Here is a 12,180-nt window from a genome sequence, read left to right on the forward strand (position 1 = left end):
TAACCGGGCAGTTTCCTTTAGAGGGGATAGAGCGCAAGATCACACTCTGAAGTAACGGCAAGATTTTGCTAGAAGTCACCCGTTGAGATATATAGCTAATGCTATTAAACAGCAATAATTCCCTAGTCAACCCAAGCACCTTTCTTTTACAAGCTCCACCCCGTATTTCTGAAAGTCTTCTTTGGGACAAAACTCCTCCTGGATCAATCAGCACACTCTAAGAAAAAAATATATAATTCTGTGGTTATTTATAAGCAACAGAGTAATAATTTGAACTGACACATACAGGCACATGCAACATGGGCTAGACCTGTAAGACAGGTAAGAAATACTGCATTCTGCAGTACACGTGGTATCAAACTTCAAAAGTGGTATTGCCTAACCACGCAACTATGCCTGTTTTCATAAATTATTTTTTAAAGATTGATGCTCCTGACACTCTTAAGTGCATACAAGTAGCTACTGAAGGTCTCTGCACTCTCCTATTTAAAAAGAAAAAAAAAAAAAGGGAAAAAAAAAAGGCACAAAGCTCTAGAAATACTTTCATTTAAAAAGAAAGTCTGAAAAAAATATATCCAGCTTTGCTATATAGATACTAGTAAGAAAGAAAGGTGGAAATTTGAAGGAAAATGCAGACTAAGCCTCTATCTGTGACTTCACAATACAGTATTTACAGTTGATAATAATACAGTTGATTTAATTAGGTAGTATTTGCCATTCAGACCACTAAATTATGCAAATCTAAACTATAATTTAAATATTATAAACATTATTGTAAAAAAACCCAACATTGCATAACTATCTGCCTGTAATACTGAGAACAGTAACTAATAGAAAACCAGAAAAATCAAGACAACAACAAAAAAAATACTTTACAACTGCCAAAATTTCACTTCAATGATAGCTTCAAACTTTTAAAAGTGTCATGCTCCTATATCCAGCTCAAATCTAAAGAAAACTTGCACAACTTCTACAGAAGTATTAGTTACAAGAACTGTGACAAAAAAAATAATATCCTTAGAAAGGAATTGTCACAGTTAAAATATGACAAGATTATCACTTTTAGGATTACATATTTGTTATGGTTACATTTGTAAGTGTCAGGAAGAGAAGACATTTATGTTAGTCAGATTTACTGAGTTATCCTTCTGACTGTGCAGGCTAAAGTGTCCTTAAGGCATCATTCCAATAGAATTATTTCAGACTTGTGGATTTTTAACAGATAGTTTCAATATATATTGGCATCCGTTCAGTCTCCTGTTGTCATTGCTTGCCCTTCCTTTAGTTGAAAGGGAACATTAAAGCCATAAACTGGAGTCCTCAAAGTTTTATGTGGTATCAGTTTCCTGACAAAATGTATGCAAACTTCCTGTAAGATCATAAGAATTACTTTTTTTTTATATTCCTAGGAGACTGGGGATAATGAAGTTTGTTCTTAACATCCAATCTTTTCTGCCTACTCCAGGGCGTTTCTAAGTTAAAGTTCTTGCTTAGACTAGCACTTATTCTAATACAGCACTTCACATTCTCTTAGGTGTACAAAAATTAGGCATTATTAAACCAAGAACTGCTTAGTACAGCCATCTTCCAATCCCACATAGAGTTAAAAATGAAAAAAAGAAAAAAAAAGTAGTATTTCTTTGACCATTACAGTCACATGAGAACCTTATGATTAACTCATGAAATTAAAGACTGATTATAGTTGGTAAACCAAAACTGAAATCAATTTGTAGAAAGTATCTATTAGAGATCTATCATTCCATTACGAACAGCTTTACTGAATAATGCAAGAGAAAAATCCCAGCACAAGTTAGAACACCATCCCTGGAAAGATTTCAATTGTAGCGGCTGGTGGTCCTGCCCACAAAGACTACAGGGCTACATCTAGTCTATCACCAGTCCGCTAAACAGAAGCCAGAACAACGAAAAGCTGCTGCTTTATTTTAAGTTAGAGGGGACAAGAAACATAGATTTTAGAAGATGGAAGAAGACATGGACAGTGCAATAGAGTGCACCCTCAGCAAGTTTGCCGATGACACCAAGCTGTGTGGCACGGTCGACACACTGGAGGAAAGGGATGCTATTCAGAGGGACCTGGACAGGCTTGAGAGGTGGGCCCGTGCAAACCTCATGAAGTTCAACGAAGCCAAGTGCAGGGCCCTGCACCTGGGACATGGCAATCCCAGGCAAAATACAGGTTGGGCAGAGAATGGCTGGATAGCAGCCCTGAGGAGAAGGACTTGGGATTGTTCGTGGATGAGAAGATCAACATGACCCGGCAGTACGCGCTGGCAGCCCAGAAAGCCAACCGCATCCTGGGCTGCACCAAAAGAAGCATGACCAGCTGGTCAAAGGAGGTGATTCCACCCCTCTACTCTGCACTCATGAGACCGCACCTGGAGTACTGTGTCCACCTCTAGAGTTCTCAACACAGGAAGGACATGGACCTGTTGGAATGGGTCCAGCAGAGGGCTGTGAAGACGATCAGAGGGCTGGAGCACCTCTCCTATGAGGACAGGCTCAGAGAGTTGGTGTTGTTCAGCCTGGAGAAGAGAAGGCTCCGGGGAGACCTTATACCAGCCTTCCAGTACTTCAAGGGGGATACAGGAAAGATGGGGAGGGACTCTTGATCAGGGAATGTAGCGATAAGATGAGGGGTAATGGTTTTAAACTGAAAGAGGCGAGATTTAGATGAGATATTAGGAAGAAATTCTTTACTGTGAGGGTGGTGAGACACTGGAACAGGTTGCCCAGAGAAGTTGTGGATGCCCCATCCCTGGAGCTGTTCAAGGCCAGGCTAGATGGGGCTTTGAGCAACCTGGTCTAGTGGGAGGTGTCCTTGCCCATGGCAGGGGGGTTGGAACTAGATGATCTTTAAGGTCCCTTCCAACTCTAACCATTCTATGATTCCAAGATGGACTGCATGTACATTTGGACTTACAAGTGGGGTGACGTAAGAAAGGAAAAATACCTGATTTCTGAGAAGGACACCACAGAATATTATTACATTAACTTACAGTATGGCACATTTAATGTTAGCTATTAGTTTCCTTAAGCTTTCCAAGAGGACAATGGCTTTATTAGGCAGTATTGGCACTAAATGGTACCATTTTTAAATAGTAACTTGTCCAAGTGTGTCAACTCATAGTCATGACAACTGGGCAGCAAGTGGCCTTCGGATACATGTGCTTCAAAAGAAAGTATCTCAGATGGCTCCCTTTAGCCAGAGAATTACAATACTTCAAACTAGGGCATTAAATTTTATTCTAGAATGTCAAACAAGAAAATGATGGCTTGCAGTCCTCTCAGAGATGGGTCTAGGCAATGCTAGAGTTTGAGGCATCTTCAATGTACGTTTTAACCATTAACAGTTAACTATTTAACTGTTTTGCAGACTGTCAGACGTCAAAGCATAATGCATACTCCTTGTAATTTAAGCACATAGCACAACCCTTTTGAAACTATTCTGACAAAGTTGCCCATAAAACTCACTACAGACACAGAAGTGTTTGCTACAAATCACCGTTATTTGCATTCGTGAAGCATTATGACTAAAATTTTGTCAGTCTGCAAAGAATAAGTGCCACAAATAATGGTTTTACACTAATTTAAATTACCCAACTGAATCAATGCAAGTACAGTATTACTACAAATACACTTCAACACAAAACAAAAAACAAATTACACCCATAGTGGCAAAACCCCCTCAACCACACACACAAATTAATTGCCTATAAAATACTGCACACTAATCCAGGGGTTTGGCCAGTATAGCTTGGTATTCGCTCTCAAACATGCCAAGGATAAATGAACCATTACCTCAGAGAGCAATCCTTCAGAGAATATACTGCAATAGCTTACTGAAGTCAAACAGTTGTGATATAGGCTTGAAGTGCACACTAGGAGAAGTAAAAGCATTACTGACTAATGCCACCATCTACAACTCAAAGTAGCCCCCAGATAATCATCATCTTGCAAGCTCCATCAAGTGCAAATATTTCGTTCTCTTCCACAGCAAGAAACATTTAACAGTATAACAGCATCATTTTAAAGCAGCTTTTTAGTCTTTCCTCTTAATCGAGCATTCCTAGTTGTTCTATATAAGCTTCACAGAGTTAAACACTTAAATCTACCTTTACTCCTGTAATCTATATTGTATCTTCACTATTTCCTTCAGAAGTGTCATTGAAAGAAAGGAGCTACCAAAAAAACCACACCCTTCAGAAAACTCTACAGGAATATTTTGTAACATATCTTGGTAGTCCTTAGTGCAGCCCAGCTAGAATTAAGAAAGAAAACATCTCTCTACATCATAAAACTCAACCTGGTAAGTAAGTATAACCATCCATTAAACACTTGAAACAAATTTCCAAGAGACTTACAAATACTTTCACAAGCACAGATCAACAAGTAAAGTACTATTGATCTGCCACAATTCCTCTACAGGACTGGTGAATCCAGTCCCAACATAACAACTATTTTCTACAAGATGGAGAAGAAAAAAAACTCAGCAAGAAATGAAGGCATTTCTTGGAAAAAAATAGATCTACAACACCATTTGAAGAGGGATACCACACCTGAAAAACATGGACTACGCAAATTCATGCAGCACAGAAAAATTCTGAATATTATCCCAGTTGCAGGATGGCACCAGAAACCTTTGAGAAAAGCTCTGCTGGCTTTACCGTGGTACTTCCATTAGCCACCTTTGCCCATCATCTCTTTGACAATAAGAGTGATGTTTGTATCTGGTATAAATATTTAAATGCAGAACACTTTGTAGTAGAATTCAACAGTCATAGCAGTAACCCTTTCTTTTGTATCAAAACCACTGAAACAAAATAGACTGTAAAGCACCTAGACAAAGGTGAAAAAAGCACACAAGCTAAACTTGCCAAAAGTAACCACCAAATGAATCTCATTGTCTTCTGAAAAAATAATTGGACTAGAGAAAAAGGTCAGCAGCAAATGCAACACGCAGTTTTTAAGTTCCATGAGATACTTCTGTTAATGAACGAGAGTACACATCAAATTCATGAACGCCCATGGCAGGGGGGTTGGAACTCGATGATCTTTAAGGTCCCTTCCAACTCTAACCATTCTATGATTCTATGCCATCAAGACTGGAAGGAGTTTTTGTGGTATGCAGCACAAAACTGGAAATAAAAACCTCTCTCTAACAAACTTAGTCGAGTAAAATTCAATGAAAATGCTACATGCCATTTATAAACGGAAAAAAAAAAAAAATCAAACCATGGATAAAAATGGAGAGAAAGCAGCAATATGACAAGAAACAAGTCAAGTGGGTCAACACTATGAGCAGGATGCAAAATGTCAACATTATTCAATATGTTAGTGAGAATATTAGGAGACAGAGACAGCAGGCAAGGATTCCCCCTTACTCTGCACAGTGGAAGTTCTATGTCTAGTTTAGGTACCACAAATTCAAGCTAATAGAAGCCAATACAGAGAACAGCAACCAAACATATGGAACTCAAGATGCGAGAAGAAAGGTTAAAAGAACTAGATTTATTTACCTTAGGAAAAGTGAGAGGACAAACTAACAAGTTTTCAAAGACATAAAAGTCAAAGGCAATAATAACTCCTCCCTATGTCCACAGTAAATAAAAGCATTTAGCCTGATTTTTTTTCCCTTGAACAAGAAGTTCAAGAAGGAAGGGGTAAAACTAAGCACCAAAACAAGTGGAGGGTTCCAAGTCCACAGGGGACCGTGGAATTCTTGTTCCTGCAAGTTTAAGAACTGGTCACACAGATGTTGGTATACTTCCTGCTGCTTCAGAGCAAGTGTATCTTAAAAATCTTTACAAATTGCAGCATTTTTATAGCTCATATTTGCTTTTAAAATATACATTTTTTGAGCCCTGACACAGCGTAGTGACGTCTAAATATACAGTAACATAAACTCACCTTCCCACCACACCTTGAGAAAGTTTGATGGTTTTCTCCACAGATTCCAGTTTCCAGTCCAGAATTGTCTCTCAGTACCCTTCTCAGAGCAATATATTAAGCACAGTAACAAAAGCCACCCATTATCATTCTACTGTTGAACGGTCTATAGAATGAAAGTCACCACACCAAGGATAACACTTCCCAACCGGACAAAGACTCCAGTACCAAGCCAGACATAAAAAAAGGTAATTTAGAGAACTGCAAAGGAAGGAAGCCTACATGTCATCAGCATTTTTACTGATAACTAGGAACTGCCAATATGTGAACTCTTAATAAAGATGAAATACACGATTACTTTAATTCTAGTACAAATACAATTATTTCTAAGCCACTTGCTTGGAGGGCAGAATGTTGACTATCTTTTTAACCTTGCAGAGAGCCTCTGCTAACCTCAGCTTACCACCTACATATGTTTCTACTCCAATACTATTATAACATAATATAATATTCTATAGTTATTGACAGGCCGATGCTTTAGGTAGCTGCAGAAAAAAGTAGAATTGAAGATAAAACCTCTTTTCATGAGAAAGAGGTTCCAAAAAAATGAAACGACCAATGTTAGGGAAGTCTGCCGCACATTAACAAAGAGAGTAGGTAGCCAGAATTTAAATACAATATGAAAAGCTTAACATAATGTAATAAGCTAAACTACACAGTCAAATTTCATAACTTCCCAATGTTATGTAAAAACTAAGACTATGTACCTTGTGACACTATTGCTAATATGTACCTCTATATAACTATTGCAGTCACAGCTGCAGACCAACTTGCCCAGAAACCTTTATAAAATACAGAGAATACATTAGTTATCATATACAGTTTCTTAAAGGAAAATGCAGTAGCCTCCTAGTAGAAAGGGAAAAAAATTGATAGTTAATGTCAGCAACAATCTAGAAAGCTTTGTTTTGTCAGTCATTCCTAAGGCAAGGAAGATGAGACAGTGCTCTCCTTTTCAAGACTAATGAATCAACTAATAAATCATTTTGAAAAGCTAGCCACAAACTATATTAAAGTCCCCCAAGACTATCTCGTAAGCAAGAATCAAGTGACAGCCCTCACTCCTGATTTGGGGCTGCAGGAAAAGACAACCATCCAAAGCATCAATGCATCATAGTCTGAGCAATAACTTTTGAATTATTACCTTATAACTCTACTCCATGAAGAAGAAAACCCCTAAAATAATAGAAAAGGCTTCCTGTAACACCTATAACTGGCTTAATCAAAATTAAGTCAACTATCTGCCAAGAACAGATCATTCGGAATCTGACTTAAGGCTGAAGCTTTATTCACGTGATACCTCAAAAGGCAGTGGATCCGATCTGACAGCCCAGGCCACGGAAGGGGGTAGCTTTGTTCCTTTCCCTCCTTCAGCCCTTTCTTTACTCTCACTGTGACTGCTAATATCTGACCCCAAGATTAGACACTTCAACTCACCAAATCAAGAGAAAATCTGCCCAGAAAGAGAGTAATACTCGCTGCTGGTTTAGCAAGCTGAACTAGCTCAACCAGAGGCTGAGCACTGCCAAAGACAGCAAGGAGACAGGAGCACAATGACAAGAGGATACTACACTGCTAGACCATAATTTTCAGCTGTCACTAGGTCAGTTTAGTTCATGAAAATTTTCCCCTTCTGATTAACAAGAGATCACTGTACACATCTACCCTTAAAGCCAAAGTTAAGGAGTACTGAAAGGGAAAGCCCATTGACACTCAGTACAGTGAGAATAATTATATACTTGTGTAAGTAAAGCAACCACATTTCATTCCGCCACAGCTTAATTTCTCCTTACTGAACTACAGGTTCATTTGTCTTTTTTTTGTGCATCCAAATCAGAAAACAGCAGTTTTCTGGAAGCCTCATTGCCTTATTAACACAAAGAGAGCTGCATAAGCTTCATTATTAAAAAAAACACAACGAACTGACATATAATTGATGTGCTTTCTATGACAGGGAAAACATGGAAACATGGTAACATGTTTCAGGGTAATAGTAAAGTTTAGGAGTAACACAGAAACATGAACAGTAAAAACTCAGCTTCTTTTTTAAAGAGGCAAAGAACAAGGTTGGAAGAAAATACCTCTTTGCTTCAAAAAGTCTCTAAAGACAGCTTAAAATGCTGTCCCAGAGTCTCTCTACCAAACTATTATCATTGTCTATTCGTACTCCAATCTCCTGGACACTAGACATAACTTTTCAACCAAGTTTCTTGGAAGAAGGATCAAGGTTAAAGAAACATCCCTAGTAACACTTTTTCTTTATATAGGCTAAATATCCCAAATGGAACACATCCATTAGCAGTCTACTTAAAAAGATTACTTCCAAACTAGATGTAGCAGATACAATGTATTCGGGATTTAAGGGAAAATAAAAAAAGAAAGGTTTGCATCATTGATTTCAGGGAATATCCTTTCAAGTGGTATCTTTGACTCAATATTACATTATTTATTCTTAAGTGTCATTCATGGCTTAAGTGTGACTCTCACTTGATGTGTACTGATCTGCAATGGATTACCGATGCAAGAATTATCTCAGTATCTAGCAGACACAGTTACTTAAAATAAAGTCCTGGTTGTTCTTTCACTCATTTTAGTAAAAATATAGCATTTTCTTAGCAAGAAAAGAAGTGGACTATAAAAAAAAATAATTAAAAAAAGACAAAATCATAGTTATCTGATATATACACAAAACAGCTTCACTAAATTCAACTCATACTCTAATATGACTTAGCCAAAATGAAAATTATAGTCTTAAAGTAATTGGGGAAATTTTAAGGGATACTTAGATAATTATGAACTAACAGTTAAAACTGAAGTTATTAGCATCTCTATATGCAGGGATCACAAATAGGTAGGTCTTCAACAAATAAAGTTCCTCCCCGCCTTCCACCCCCAAGAACAGGAGGGCATGCAGAGTTTGACAGTTTGTCTAGTTTAAGGCAGAATTACATACTGTCAGTTTAGGTAACAACAGCACTCTCCCTTTTATAACAGCCACAAGATACAGCTTCTGATTCTGAAAAGCTCAAATAATCAGTTGAAAGACTGTGAGCCTGTTCTTACATCAACTTTGTACATAGACAAAACAATGACTTCCAATTGAATAGTTTCAAAATAAATTTCAAAGAAGCAAGTATTACAAGCTTAAGACAGACCATCTTCCCCATTCTCATTTAAAGCATTTTCCTTAGGTGCGTTTCAACCTATTTAAGCTCTTTCTCTAGGTTAACTTTACTAAAGTTAACGTATTATACATACAGAATATACTGTATATTTTAAGCTGTTAACACTGTAAAAGGTCATTGAAATTAATTCTGTTCTAAGAATGCATACGTTTTACACTACTCAGAGCAAAAAGTACTTAACACTGTAACAGGTATGCCTCAAAGCTCACAAGTTAACAACCTGACAAACTAAAATTTTCTCAGTTGCTGTCTATTACACCAGCAGCTTTTAGCATCCAAACCAAAAGTTAAAATACTCAGCTCAAAGTGATTTTCGTAATTTGAAAAAGTTATTCAGTTCCCTATTTTCAATGAATTTCCAGGCTTTAGAGTTTTATTTTCAGAAGTGTGGCAAGAGATGACTAAGGCAACTTACAAGAATCACATGTACCATTACTAAACTACATAAAGGCCTGCTCTGTAATCTGAGAGAACTCTGTAGTTACTTTGTACGGAAAAAACGAACATATGATATCATAATCCAAACATGGTACTAATTTAGGATACAGATTTTCAGAGATATTGCCACACACAATACCTTGTAAAGATAGCAACTGCTCATAAATAGCAAATGTTATTTGATACAAAACACTCATCGCATGCTTAAGGATGTTATTGTCCAAGTATTATTTAAAACATAACTTAGATTATTAAAATTCATTAAAAGGTGGAACTAAATTCCATATGCACACTTTTCCATATAATTATACACAATATTTCAGATCTGTCAAGTCCCAGTCAACAGATAACCACATAGGCTTTATTCTCCAATTGGTGCTTACATTTTATGCAGAGGAGGAGTGATATGGGCACTAGTTTAGGACATAATAGATTCAGGTATAATTCCTTGCTCATCTACAAACTTCCTGCACAGCCTTGCACACCTCACTAGTTCTCTGTGCCTTCATCGCATGTTGAATGGTGCGCTAAGAGCAGGAAGATTGCAAGGTACTCACGTTATGACAGCTGAGTCCTAAGTATGTAAGATAACGAACACCCACTTTTTGAAACATAAACCAGAAAGCTGACAATCATTGTATCTGTGTTTACATATATTAGGAGTGAAACGTTCACTCAGCATGACAAATTCGGAATCCTTCTCTAAATCCCATAAAATCAAGGATCTTAAGAAACAACAAGTAAAAAGGGTTTGCTTGTAGATATGGTGACCTGAGAGATCAAATGCATGCACTGTCCTGCGTCAAATAATGACAGGTAAGGAGTCTCTCTCAAGTGCTTCAACAGTTCTTTCATGTAAAAGCAACTTTCTCTGTGTTAATTATTTGACATTTAAAACCCAGCTCATTGCACTGCTCCCATTTAGAAACAAACCCAAAATCACTCCACACTTCAAAGTCACGATAAAGGCCTAAAATTACAGTGCATACTCTAGCCATTCAGTCAAAGCTGGAAAGATCCTGAAGCAGGGATCTGACCCCACCATAATCACGATAGGCATTAGTGCCCAGCAGACTCAGACCTGAAGCAGCAGGTGAAGGAGGCCCAGGGTTGCCTCGCCAACGGAAAGCCAACCCTCATTCCTGCATGCCAAAGAGGGCTCAGGCAATCGCATCCCTCCGAAGGGCCCATACACACACCCTACCGTCGGTGACACCGTATTTGACGTAGCCCACTAGTACTGAGCCGGCGCCGGTCCCCTCACACAGCCCTCCAGCACAGGCCTACACTCCCCCGCCCCTCACCGCTATTCCACAGGCCAGTTAATCGGGAGAGCGGCTGAAGTCCCAGCCACAACCGGGCCACAACCGAGATGCTGCCAGCCCCAAGGCCGCCGCCGGGGGGGGGAGGGGAGAGGGAGCCGAAGGAGAGGCGGCCCAGCCTCTGCCCCCCGACCACGGCGCAGCCCCCCGCGGCGGGGCTCCCACACCCCACCGGCAGCCGGCGCCGAGCTCCTGCCACTCCCCCCCCCAGCCCAGTGACCGAGACCCGGTACCTTGCGGACACCCTTGTAGATGTAGAAGTAGAGCTCCCGGCCCACATTGAAGCAGAGCCGGTCCCCGTTGCCGCTCTGGTCGTTGACGTTGACGAAGGAAACGCGGACCGGGTTAGAGCCCTGCGAATTGAAGGGCACCCGGTTAGGCCGGCTGTACTCCGAATGGCTCAGCAGCTTGTACAGCCCCTCCCGGGTGGTGAACTGGGTCTTAATCTCGTTCATCTCCTTCCCTCCTCCCTCCGCCGCCATCTTGGAAAGGAGCATTCATCCTGCCCCAGTGCCCGGATGTAGCGCCACTGCGCAGCCGCCGCCGCCGCCGGCGCTCGCGCGGCCCTGCGCGGAGGCGGCCACGCAAACGGCGTAAGGGGGAGGAGCGGCGGCGCCTGTTTACGGCGCCTCTGCGCATGCGCCTGGCTGCCTTGCCCTTGGGTGGGCCCTCGCAGGGAGGGGGCGGGGCCTGCAGGGCTAGGGGCGGGGCGACGGAGGCTGAGGGGGGGTCGCGCGCTGAGGGGAGTCGCGGGCTGAGGGGAGTCGGCCAACATGGCGGCGGAGCTTGAGTGGAGGATGTTGTGAGGGATGAGCTCCGGCTCGCGGGTGTGAGGATAGGGAGCCATCGCCTCAGTACGTGGGCGTCTGGGGTGAGATGGTCACCGCCACACTGCCCGAAGGGATGAGTTGGAGTTGGGAGAGGCGTAAGCATGTGCTGGGGCAGCACTGTTTTGTAGGGGTGATGGCTCCTGTGAGAGAGCCTCCGCCACGGGGCAGCCAAATTGCCTCGTTTGTCTTGGCTCTGGCCAGCTTTGTCCACAGGCTCCTGAGAGCCTGGTCAGATGGGGTTGCTAAACCCTGCTGGGAGAGTCCCATGGGCAAATCAGTTAAGAGACAGCAAATACAAGTGTGTGGCTGTACTTCGACACATCGTGTCAAGGCCACGCGGCCCCTGAAGGAGACGGTACCAGCTCTGCACCAGGCTCTGCACACAGAGCCAGGCTGGGGAGTTGACCTGAAACGTTAACCTGAAAAACTGGTTGTCGT

The 12,180-nt window shown here is 41.0% G+C and overlaps 1 protein-coding gene across 7 annotated transcripts in view; it reads right to left on the reverse strand.

Annotated features, from left to right (window-relative positions):
- WDR20 (WD repeat domain 20) overlaps positions 1-11,427 on the reverse strand; it is a 49,322-nt gene extending 37,895 nt beyond the window's left edge. For 3 of the 7 annotated variants that reach the window (XM_074148911.1, XM_074148912.1, XM_074148913.1), the window contains exon 1: positions 11,146-11,409. In XM_074148911.1, the coding sequence (XP_074005012.1) occupies positions 11,146-11,409 (264 nt within the window). Of the gene's footprint in view, positions 1-11,079 lie in introns of all 7 variants that reach the window. The other 4 variants (XM_074148915.1, XM_074148910.1, XM_074148916.1 and 1 more) reach the window with 3 other exon arrangements.
- Between the last annotated feature and the right edge of the window lie 753 nt (positions 11,428-12,180).

The sequence above is a fragment of the Numenius arquata genome, chromosome 6, assembly GCF_964106895.1.
Source record: "Numenius arquata chromosome 6, bNumArq3.hap1.1, whole genome shotgun sequence".
Classification (NCBI taxonomy): domain Eukaryota; kingdom Metazoa; phylum Chordata; class Aves; order Charadriiformes; family Scolopacidae; genus Numenius; species Numenius arquata.